The 13,362-nt window shown below is 31.7% G+C and overlaps 1 protein-coding gene across 9 annotated transcripts in view; it reads right to left on the bottom strand.

Annotated features, from left to right (window-relative positions):
- LOC105202128 (transmembrane GTPase Marf) overlaps positions 1-13,362 on the bottom strand; it is a 168,303-nt gene that overhangs the window by 125,749 nt on the left and 29,192 nt on the right. For 6 of the 9 annotated variants that reach the window (XM_039453664.1, XM_039453656.1, XM_039453647.1 and 3 more), the window contains exon 2: positions 12,853-13,146. The exons of 1 other annotated variant lie outside the window; for it this stretch is intronic. In XM_039453664.1, coding sequence (XP_039309598.1) covers positions 12,853-13,036 — 184 coding nt within the window. In that variant the 5' untranslated portion in view covers positions 13,037-13,146. Of the gene's footprint in view, positions 1-12,852; positions 13,147-13,362 lie in introns of those variants that run through there. 2 more of the 9 variants (XM_039453672.1, XM_039453679.1) reach the window with 2 other exon arrangements.

Here is a 13,362-nt window from a genome sequence, read left to right as displayed (position 1 = left end):
ATCCACAGCATAAACATTTTTTATGTTTTTTGCTATTTTACAATTGTACTATTTTTATTATTTTTTAAGCAAAAATAATGTACATATAATAATAAAATTAAATAATCTTTTATTCATAAAATATATATTATTTATTATAAAACTCGCACATTGCTATATAATATCGTGGGTGAAATCAAAGTAAAAACATTTAAAATATAAATAAATCGCACATCACAAACATTTTATAAACGATTAATGTTTTTTACAAAAATATTTTATGCTGTAAAGATTCGGAGGAAAATTTCCCTCCGTATTAAGGCTCCCGACTCCTCAGCCAAAAACTCCGCGTTAACGGTAGCGACATTTCGTCGCGGACAAAATTAAAATTAATAGACGTAAAACGTGACAGACTGACGATGAGATGTTGTCGTGCATGTCATTTTGTTACTATTTGTTTCATTGTGAAAATATGAAAATATGACTTGTCTCGTATTTCTCAAATTCGTAAAAATAGACCACAAGTAAAATTTCTTGAAATATTATACATAAAAACACATTTTTCGCTCCTTTCAGTAGCTATTCGTGTGTTTTCCTGTATGAATAGGCTTTATGTACTTTTCACGACTATTTACTGATTGCAAGGCAAAAAAAGAATAGTGTTGACCCATTTTTACAAGTGTTTTAAAGCCATCTAATTAGTCTGTTTTATCCAAATTGGCTTTATTTAGAAATGGCACGTTAAACCAAATTACGTGTCATTTCACGCAATTGCACGCTTCTGACATCACGATTTCAATATAGTCGCGGTGAGGAGTCAGGAGCCTTAAATTAAATAACATTTTATTAATAAAAAAATTATTTAATTTTATTATCATATGTAAAAACATTATTTTTGCTTTAAAAAATAATAAAAATAATGCAATTGTAAAATAGCAAAAACTTAAAAAAAATTTAATGCTACGGAAATTCGAACGCGGTCTGCCACGTAAGAAAAAATGTAACAGGTTCAAGATTATAATACTTAACGTATAAACGTTTCAACGCTAAACTTCAACTGTAATTTTGTTAAAAACTAAGGCCCATTCACGCTAAGCCTTTTACACTTTTAATATGCTTGATCCCCCTTTCAAATAAGCTATCACTCATCTCATTTGGCATTTTACAGTTTTTACCATCTCCTTCTCAAATCGAAAAATATTTACTTGTGATTGTATTTATATAATTTATTAAATTTCAATATATTTTTGTCATACCAAACTCATACTAAAAAGGACACTTTAAACTTTAAAACTACCAGCTCTAATATGCTATAAACAAATTATTAATTTTTATTTACTATTGTTAGCTTTTTTGTTTTCTTCATAAGAGACGAAGTTAGAGGTACTTCGACCGACGTCTAATTCTTCTTCCATCATAACAGTTAGTTTACACTATGCTCAAAAATATAAAATCAAATCGTTTAACAATATTATTTTGTGGATAAATAGTTGTAATGATACCCTGTCCAGCAAAAAAAACGGTACACTAAAAATTTAGGAAAAATTTACCAAACTTCAAACGCTTGTAAAACAGGAAATATTTATGATACAGGGATGTTTTAAAAACGAAATTAAAACTTGAAGCCTGTACTTTGAAAAACTTTTAATGCCGATTAAGTGTCATGATTAATTTGCTAATGGCCAATGACATAACGAAAACTTGCAAAATCGATAAGTAAAACGTGAAGAAAATTTCTAATTTTCAAGCGTTTTTTACCTCACTAAGTTACGTCAACTGCTTCACTCCACAACTCTAGAAACTCACGTTTTACTTATCGATTTTGCAAGTTACCGCTTTTTTTACTGGACAGTGTATTTAATACGTTCTGTCACACGTTTGAACCCACTGGCGTTACGGTCTTGCAAGTGAACTCTGCGCAAAGCAGACGTGTTTACGTGTTTTCGTCTAAGCAATTCGGTTTCTGTTAGTGAATAAATAATATATATTTTATATATACAAGGTGTACTTACAACCACTAAATAACATTTTAATAGCGTATTCTGAAGGTAAAGTGGAATAAAAAATCTTAATACAAAAATGTCAAGACTACTCAATTATTGGATTATAGTTTTTAAATTATGACCAGAAAAAATAACCAACAATGTCTCGTAGAATTCGCGCACTCACAATCAGGCCTGTAGTTGTACAGCATGATCATCGTTTATTATTTGTTAATGATTTTACAGCTAACAGTGACTACACAGCTGATTTCTAAGAACATTACTAATTATTTGTTAGAATTATAAAATTTAATAGTTTTACAATTGCAGAGCAAGGATTTTGTATTTTTGACATAAAAAGTAATTATAGAAAATAATTTATTACTTTTGTATTTTTCACGTCTTATAAAACGTAAAATCTTATAATTACAATAAATCTGTAACGGTGCATCCTCTCTTCCGGATAAATAACCGCCTTCCTGTACTCGATCAAACACCAGTCGAGCCAAAAAGACGCCGATAAAATTTGCTACGAGTTCGTGTTTAAGCGCTAGAACCACACTCCGCGCAATCACATGCAAATTTCATATTAGTTACTCTGATGCCGGCGCGCGCGTCCTAGACTCCTACCAATACCAAGAGCAAGGATATTAGTATCCAAAATTACGCGAAATCCATTTAAATATCCTCAAACTAGTCAATGATCTGTTTAAAATCCCGCGATTTGAAGAGATAAACACTCTTCTCCGATAAGCCGGACAATTCAGATAAATGGTGAGGGAAAATATACAAAAAAATTTGAAAAAAATTTTTTATCACTGTTATAAAGTAGACTCTTTGAACCATTTAACTTGTAATTAAAACATTTTTCTCTATCTCTTACAGTTTCGACGATACACGCTTAAAAAAAAAAAAAAAAAGGGGGGGTTTACCCTCTAAAAGATTGGGCACGTACAAAAAAATATGTGTCCCTTATTTTTATTTGTACTACAACATATTAAAAGCTTGTTTAAATCTAAGGCGGACATTTTGCGTACATTCCTTGTTAGTTTTAAACTAGGTTTTTAAATAATTTTTCGATCATATTGCATTTAAATCTAATTTTCTACATTTGTAGGTTTATTTTATTTTTATCTTTTGACAATTTTTTACTGTGTTATCTTGTAATTTTTATAAACAGTAATAAACATAATTTAACTATTTGGACAATAGTTTTAAATATTCTGACCATTATGAACCCATATTTGGGAGAACTTGGTGTGAATGGTCCGTTGTTGTTGCACTTGCAATAAGGTTCGACAATAAAAAATGATCGAGTTTACATTCAAAGCAGAAAAACATATGTAAGGATACCTTCGCAAAATTTACGAGCGCATAAGAACCTCTTATTTTATTTATACGCGCGGTCAAAAAATGTCATGATAGATTTATTACTAGTTCTTTTTAGAAATTATTTTAGAAGTTAAGTATAAATTATGCTGGTACTTTTTAGAAGACGTTCCACAAAAATAATAAAAAAACAGATTAAGTAATTAGTTCAGGACTCTCATTCAAAACAATTAGTAATTAGAAATCAGACTAATGAGAGACAACGCGGGTAAAAGTGCGCAATCGTATTAATATTATACAAATTATTCATTCGCTTTTAAATTGCAAATAACATTTCGACTCGCTTTGAGTCATCTTCAGCGTATCAATAAAAAATAAAAAATTCTAGCCATCATCAGTCACCAAAAATGGGAAGCAATCAAGTCACCAACGGTTTGCCAAATCCATAATGGCATTTTCACCTGTGGCAGTATCGCGGGAAATGACATTTCTCTGTACGACTATCGTATGTTTTATTTTAGATAACAAATAATTATATTAATTAAAACTATATTTTCATGACTCAACCATTTGAATTGATAAAGACTAATAAAACCTTAGATAAATTTTTATCCATAGAAAATAAATTTCTCTTGTTTAATTTCCAATTACTAATTGTTTTAAATTTCAAGAATCTTAAACTAATTACTTAATTCTTAATTAATAAGTTTTTTAATTTACGCTGGCTGCATAATGCGTCAAAACACTGCATCTTTCTTTAACTTTATATTTATAACTTTTGGTATTATTGCGGTTAACTTCGGCTAAAGTAAAACTTTGGCTAAAACCATAAGACTATGATTAAGAATAAGATCCGCATTAGATTTTTAAGAGCGTGTGTTAAGAATAATATAACTCCATCACATTTATATTTTATTATGAATCGCAAGCTCAATTTCTTTCACTTTTGGTTGGTACAAAAGTTATATTATTAAAATCCAACTTTCGCCAATCAAAATAACATTAGCGGAATTCAATTTACTATTATTTATACAACTTACTACTATTTCAAGTACATTTCTTTTCCAAATTTTCAAAGTGTAAAAAAAAATTATACATATAATTGCAATATATTAAGATTATATTATAAATTAAAATTGTTTAAGAAAAGTAGACAACTTAATCTTAATTTTTTTTATTTATAACGATAAAATAACGACTATTTCAATGACGCTAACTTTCTTTAAGCTAAAATTGCACTAAAATAGTCAAAATTTCTCAAAGCTAAAATATTAATTATGGACAAAATTAAAAATAATTGTAATGTTTTACAGTAAAATAGATCTTAAAAAATTTTATATTTGTAATTAATAATCATTTTAACAGTGAGTTGAAAAATAATCATTACTTCCTTTGTTTTTTTTTTCAATTTATTTTTAATTCGGGCCTTATTAAAAGCACAAGAATTTATTAAAGCCCAATGTCAAAGTTTAAAAACATTTCTGTTTTGTTTATTTAAAAATTTTTATATAGAAGATAATTTTATGTTGACAAATGGTTAAAATAAACATTTTATTCTCATTTAGTTTATTTCAATATCTTTGTAAATAGAATTTATAAAAAATATAATAAGTTAGGTGGGCCTTATTCGGCTCAGATACCTTAGTTGCCAAAATAAAAATTTGTAAAGTTGGCGAATGGGCACATAAATGCTTTCCTTACCCACCGCGCGCGGAGACCGCCTAGCGGTCGCCTAGTCAAGAGCAGGCGGCGTGGCGAAGAAACAAGGAAACGAGCAGCTCAAAGCGGGAATCTTTCGCTGCTGACCGGTAAACATCGGTTTCTCCCTCCTCATCGCGTCGCCTGCCGCGGCTGCCTTTAACTTGGCAACCGACGGGCGGTCCCCGCGTGCGGTGGGTACGGAAAGTATGCGTTCATTCGCCGACTTTACTAATTTTTATCTCGGTAACTACTGCGAATTTTGAAAAACTGGTACAAGACTTTTCTGCTCAATTTTACTTGCTCTATCAATCCATGAGACCACGGGCAAACTTTTCTTCACAACCAGTATAATGTAATACGGAACAGACACACAAACGAGCACAGTATTTTCATCCATGCTGTAATTTATCTGTAAGTGCTTTAAATTATTATTTATTAGATAGTATATTATGTAATTAAAATAATTATTTATTTTTTAAATTAGACAGTCGGATAAAGATATAATCATAACAATAAAATTATATTTTTTCAAACAATAAAGAACACAGCATGCCGAGACAAGATATACAATCTACTCAACATCGATAATTTTAAATTCATACAAACTGTCTTTTTAATTTATTGACAATCAATTTTACATTATAGACTTAGACTGTTCTCGCGTGGCAACAAAGAATCGGCTATACACACTCTTATACGAATTGACAACACATAATAAATAGAACTTTATTTAAGGAAATGTTAAATTATTGTACGCTTAATGAAGGTCAAGTAAGACCGCAACGTTCCGTAATCAGTATTTGATATAAAATAAATTATTGTAATTATTGTAACTAGGTTAGCTCGTTTTTGGCCATCAATTATTTATTAGAATTAAAAGAAGGGCTAATGAAAGTCAAGACGCTGATGTCGGTGCGTATATTTTTTAAAGTTTATTCCAAATGGATTCAAGCCGTTTCGACCCTGTTTCGAGTCATCTTCAGCAAAATCAAAGTAAGAAAGCCTCCACTTCACATGGCGTGGTCTTATATCTTAGTGAGTCACAATCAAGTGGTCATCCGAGTAAAATTAAAATTCTAAAGCGTGACCAACAAATAATATGTAACACTACCATGACTAATAAGTTAAGATGTTAAATAAAACTTATAAAAACTTACCATGTGAAGCAAGGAGCAGATACATATTAAACGCACAAAAATAAATAACATTATAAATAAAATGACAATCATGTAACAGCGTACAGATGACACATCTCGCCTGTGTCACCGTCAAGGCGTTACTGCTCTCCGTTCGTAAGCAGTGTCGGCAATGAGATCAAACATTTGAAAATAAATATACAAATAATTAATCGGACCGTTATAATCTATACTGGTATAGGCATGGTATAAATATTCAGTGTCCGCTTATCTATTTAACCCGTTGTTTTGGCATTTTACATGTAGCATTTCAGAATTCAGGCGCTTCCCCCAGAAAGGTTCAATTTGTACAAAAATAACAATAAATTATTTTTTATAATTATACTTTTTATGTTGATCAGTTACAATTAAAAAACTATTGTAACCTGAACATTTTGTCATTACAATTTTTTACTCCACTTTACTCTCAGAATTTGCTGTTAAAACATTGTTTGGTGGTTATGAGACACTGTGTATGTGTGTACACTGCCCGTCATTGATTCGACGGGTCATAGTAGATGGCTGACTTACCGACGCCACAGTCTAGCATATATTGCATATGTTAGACTATGACGTCGGTAAGTCAGCCATCTACTATAACCCGTTGAATCAATGACAGAAAATGTACATACACACATGCATACACATACACGCGCGCGCGCACGCACGCACGCTCACAAAATGTCCCATTAAAAAAAATCGATCTTGATAATAAAGCATTCAATGAAGCATTTTCAGCAAAAATGTTTCAGACAAAAGTTGTATGGTTTCAAGGGAGACATAAAATGGTGTCATTGTTTTGACCTTGAATAGTTGCTTGAAGGTCACCTTCAATTTTTTAAATAGAACTGTCTACATTTTATTGCATATTCTTGTAGCTTATTTCGAGACCTTTCCAAAACACTTTAAATAAATGTTTTTTCGTTAAATATCCCTCGAGTTATAAGACTTAAAAGTTACACTTTTTTTTAATAAACTACATTTATTACAATAGAAAATTCTCAAAATCTTGCCTTAAGTGGCCGAATTTTTTCCGATCTTGCCCTCATTGGCTAAATCACCGACCAATTTTGTCTTGACTGACTGGATCACCAACCAATCTTATCTTGACTAGTTGGATCACCAATCAATTATGTCTTGACTGACTGGATCATTAATTGATTTTACCTTGACTGGTTGGATCATCCTCCGATCTTTTTTCAAACACAAGAAAGATGTAAATCCGACCAAGCAATCTCCACGTGTTACACTTTGAGTAATGCTAATGTCGACGGTACTGTAACTTTCAAGTCTTGTAACTTAAAAAATACTTAACAAGAAGGCATTTATTTATAGTGTTTTGAAAGGTCTCAAGATAAACTACAAGAATATGCAATAAAAAGTAAGAAGTTCTATTTAAAAAATTGTACAAATGACATTCACGTGACCTTTAAACAACTATTCAAGATCAAATTAATGACATCATCTTATATCCTTCTCAAAACCATACAACTTTTGTCTAAAACATTTTTGCTGAAAATGCTTCATTAAAGAATTATCGAGATCCGTTTTTTAAAATGGGACACCCTCTATATATACGCACACATATATACATACATATATATATATATATATATATATATATATATATATATATATATATGTACATATATATATATATATATATATATATGGAGCATTCTCCGTCAAAAAGGCCACCCCTGCTGCCCATTTCAATTTTTGAGATAAAATGTTCAAAAAGGGCTTAAAATTTTCGTTGAAATGTCTATTTTTCGATGCCGTTTGGCCTTTTGGAAAATTCAAAATGGCGGACCTAATATCACGGCTAGAATGAAAAAAGCCTTTGAAAAAATACATAATAACGTGAATAAATGTGCAAGATATGACGTAGCAGAGGTCTAATCCTTATGTGTAGGTGAGTGTGTGTGAGTGTGTGGGGGGAGGTGGGGGGAGGGGGGATACGCGCGCTCATACGCGTGCGTGTATAAATGAATCACGTAAAAATCCTTGCTCAACATGGTCTGGCTATCAAGACATTTGCATACAAAATTTCGAATCATTTCATTATCCTTGTCCTGAAAAAGTACGTCACAAAAAACCTACGGTACAGAAAATATTGTTCTTTAAAAAACATTTTCTCCACAGAATAATAGTAAGATTACTTAAAATTACTTTGAAACTTATATTATCCCTCATAACATTTTTTACAATTGCAAATGTTGGCAACAGATTAGTTAGTAGAAAAACCGCAAACAGAAAACATACTTTGTTATAGTCAATTATGGTAGCACACTTTTGTTAATATGCAATAATCTCGGTAAAATATATGACAGAGTGGTTAACAGTAAGCAAATGTCGAACATATTGATGACAGACTGTTAACAAACGCCAAGCAGTTTTTTTATTGCAAATAGTGTTAGCAAACATCACGTAAAAATGCAGCAGCATCTGTTGATCAAAATAAGATTGACAGTCGATAGCAGACAAGTCAATCGAATATATTGACGACATATTCACTGTATGAATCCAAAAGATCTATCTTTAAAGTCGTACACCTGCGAGTAGTACGCGGTATCGCCGCTAGATGGATGTGGCAGTGCTTATATCTCGTACATAAAAAACTACACATATGGAATAAAAGGCACAGTAATATTTTTTCATTTTTCAAATTTTCTCGTCTTGTTTTGGATTAGAGAACCTCATCACAATACATTTATTAGTCACAGAATTTATCGAGTTAATTAATTATAGTTTACAATTCAGTCAATCAATAAATTTTTTTATGTTAAATAGAATATTCAACTCACGTTTTTGTCTCTTCTTTATCGACTTTTACTTTTTCTACAATTATTCCAATTATCTCTTACCTGTACCACATCCAAAATAAAAAATGTCGGCTAAATCTCGTACAGATAGATGTATGAATCCATTCAAGAAACTTGGTGAAAAAAGACATTGTGGTAAAGATTTACGAGTGATACCAAAATTCATTCGGGACAAATTTCCTGAGATACCGACTAATTCTAAAATTTGTTGTACATGTAGGAAAAAAAGTAGGACTGAATATGTTGATATGTCTTCAGATGAATCTAATGATTGTGTCACAAATATGGAATGTGATGGAAGCTTATTAACAATGGATATTGATAACTCAGAGATTTCTTATAATGAAGATAACATTCGATCACCTAGAGAAATTGAACTGGAAGAAATGCTTGATGGTCTTAAACAAAAATTTTTCACCTTGAAACACAATGATCCTTTAAAGGTGCGAATTCTCACTATAGCTCCGTCGTCTTGGAGTGTGAGAAAAATAGTAAAAGAATTTGGTGCATCACGATATTTAGCAAAAAAATCTAAGGAATTGAAATTCAACCATGGCGTATTAGCTGATACTACTAAAAGAGTTGGAAAAGTTTTACCGCAAACTACTGTTGAAAAAGTAATTGAGTTTTATAATAGTGATATAAACAGCAGGATAATGCCTGGAATGAAGAATGCCATTTCCTTAATAAATAATAATAAACGGATAATAGTGCAAAAACGTTTTTTACTATTAAATTTAAAAGAACTGCATGCCTTATTTAAAGAATCCAACCCAAAATATGATGTTAGCTTTAGTACATTTGCTAAACTTAGACCTAGAAATTGCATACTCCCTGGGGCTTCTGGAACACATTCCGTTTGTGTTTGCACAATCCATGAAAATGTCAAGTTAATGATTGATGCAATTGATGTACGGAAACTAACAGAAAATATAGACAAGCCACTTTCCAATTATAAAGATTGTTTGAATAAAATTATATGTAAGAAATCGAATCCTGATTGCTATCTTGATAAATGTGATCAATGCCCAGGTACTACCGAGCTTTCTACAAAGCTTTCTAAACTATTGGACAATTCATACATTTCCCATGTTCAATGTTCTTTATGGACCGGAACTGATCGATCAACTCTATTAACGCAACAGTTAAAAGTTGATGAGTTCATAAACGAGTTATGCAACAAATTACAAATTCTGAAATCTCATTCATTTATCGCCAAACAACAAATGCTTTTCATTTCAGAAAAAAAGAGAATCTTTGTGAAGATGAAGTAATTGTCATGTTTGATTTTTCTGAAAACTATTCATATGTTTGTCAAAATGCCTCACAAGCATTTCACTTCAACAATGATCAGTGTACTGTGTTTCCTGTTATTTACTATTATAAAGAAAATTCTAAATTGAAGCACAAGAGTAATGTATTTTTATTAGAGAGTTTGAAACACGATACCGCTGCCGTTTACACTGTACAAACATTATTAATTCCGGAGATTTTAAAAAATGTCAAAAATCTTAAAAGAGTATTATACATGACGGATGGGGCAAAACAGCATTTTAAAAATAAATTTCAGATTGCTAACTTAGTGCATCATAAACATGATTTCAATATTCAAGCAGAATGGCATTACAGTGCGACTGCTCACGGTAAAAGTGCTTATGATGGCATTGGTGCTACTTTCAAAAGAGAGGCATATAAAGCAAGTCTTGTTGCTAAACCACAGGATGCAATACTAACATCTCAAGTTCTTTTTAATTGGGCTAAAAAACATTTCAAGAACATAAAGATTCTTTATTTAAAAAAAACTGACCATGAGAAGGTAAAAAGAAAACTTAAGAAGAGATTTGAAACTGCACCGTCTGTACCGCAAATTCTTAAAAATCATGGGTTTATAGTTGTGGACGAGAATAAAGTACTAATCAAAAGGTATTCCAATGATACAAATGGAATACTATGGCAGTTATGAGAACAAAAGTAAGAAATATAGGATAAAAATAAAAAAATATTTCATGAAACATCTATCTACATATACAGACACATATACACATACACGCACACACGTACACACGTGAGAGGCAAGGGAACTCACGTAAATCAAGCACCCCAAATGTGAGAGGCAAGGCGACTCACTTAAATCAAGCACCTCGAATGTGAGAGGCAAGGGAACTCACGTAAATCAAGCACCCCGAATGTGAGAGGCAAGGGGACTCACGTAAATCAAGCACCCCGAATGTGAGAGGCAAAAGGACTCACGTAAATCAAGCACTCCGAATGTGAGAGGCAAAGGGACTCACGTAAATCAAGCATCCCGAATGTGAGAGGCTAAGGGATTCGCGTAAATCAAGCATTTCAAACATAAGAGTTAAAGTGACTAATATAGATCAACTATCTCAAAAAGAGGAATATAAGTATAGTATAAGTTTCAAAGTAATTTTAAGTAATCTTACTATTATTCTGTGGAGAAAATGTTTTTTAAAGAACAATATTTTCTGTACCGTAGGTTTTTTGTGACGTACTTTTTCAGGACAAGGATAATGAAATGATTCGAAATTTTGTATGCAAATGTCTTGATAGCCAGACCATGTTGAGCAAGGATTTTTACGTGATTCATTTATACACGCACGCATATGAGCGCGCGTATCCCCCTCCTCCCACCTCCCCCCACACACACACTCACACACTTACACATAAGGATTAGACCTCTGCTACGTCATATCTTGCACATTTATTCACGTTATTATGTATTTTTTCAAAGGCTTTTTTCATTCTAGCCGTGATATTAGGTCCGCCATTTTGAATTTTCCAAAAGGCCAAACGGCATCGAAAAATAGACATTTCAACGAAAATTTTAAGCCCTTTTCGAACATTTTATCTCAAAAATTGAAATGGGCAGCAGGGGTGGCCTTTTTGACGGAGAATGCCCCATATATATATATACGTATGTATGTACGTATATATGTATGTATCGGAGAGAGACCGGGGCTTTTCGGAACACTTTTTCTTTTTCTCCTGAATCTTGTATGCATTAAAAAAAATGTTGGTTTAAAAGGTTGAACCTTCCCCTTCACAATGCCCTTATAGATAGAAGACGGAAATGTATTTGCTTTAAACTACATATAAAAATGCTGACCAGTGCCAAGTGTTTCGAATAACCCCGTGCCTGAGGTAATTCGAAGCTAGTCCGGGAATATTCTGAAATTTAAATTTTAAAATGATAAAATGTAAAAAAAACTGTTGTTAAGACTTTGTTTTATTCAAAAAAAGTATAATATTATGAAGAAATGTTACATACAAGTTTATTGCTTTAGCGTTTACAGAACAAGTCAGAGACTATTCAAATTTCGTCTAATTACATCTGTTGAGTATTAAATGGAGTATTTTGGTATATAGAACGCAAATATGAAAGAAAAAATCATCCGAACAACAATTTGACGTTTCGGTGTTTCGAATAGCCCCGACATCAACTGTCCGCATTATTGCGTATCATCTATAAAAATAAACATCACACAGCAAAGAATAAACACAAAATGTTTCAAATACATTCAACTGAACAAGATACATTCAAAGTTTTCAAAAAAAATATCATATGTCTTACTTAAATTTCGAAGAAATGCTGACTGTCAAAAATTATTTTGACTGTCGCAAAACACATTTTTCACTGCTACTACTTCAATATGACGCCGTTGCCAATGAAACTTTGTTAGCAGCGTTATTACATTAGGACGCGTTTACAGTGTTTAAAATAAATTTTTAACATGTACCCATAAAAAGATATTTCCATTTTTCTAATTACCCCGTCTTTCGAATAGGCCCGGTCTCTCCTACATTTGTGTATGTGTGTATAATTTATTTGTGTTTACTTACATGTCATAAACTCTACAGTTTCCTCCACATATTTTTCTATATCCACAAATATATCATTTATCCTTTTCTTTGCTTTAACAAAAATCTGTAGAGGAGAATTATCGTTTCTAACATCTGATCGAAGTTGGCTGTCCCCTCCAATCATAGACGATTGTACCATTGCACGATTGATATAGGCAGCCATGTTTATATCTCTATTAGAATGTAATATGCTTGGCAAAATAATAAAAAATACGGTGCAGGTGTTGCGGATAAACAGTACGTTGGTACACAGTGCACAGCATGCAGGATCAACTGAAACCATAAAAAGCAGGAGTTAAATATTTTCTAATAATCAACTTTTGTACTACAATGTAATAAATTTCTTGATAAAATTAAAAGGAATATAAAAATAAGAACCATTTCATTGATTTTACATCAAACAATTATAGCATATACTTTTATATATGTGTATAGGCATGCATGCATGATATATATACAAGGTGTCCCAAAAAGATAAAACCTCTGAAT

This window comes from Solenopsis invicta, chromosome 1 (genome assembly GCF_016802725.1).
Source record: "Solenopsis invicta isolate M01_SB chromosome 1, UNIL_Sinv_3.0, whole genome shotgun sequence".
Classification (NCBI taxonomy): domain Eukaryota; kingdom Metazoa; phylum Arthropoda; class Insecta; order Hymenoptera; family Formicidae; genus Solenopsis; species Solenopsis invicta.
The sequence above is the reverse complement of the archived record's forward strand: the minus strand, read 5'-3'. Positions and strand labels throughout refer to the sequence as shown.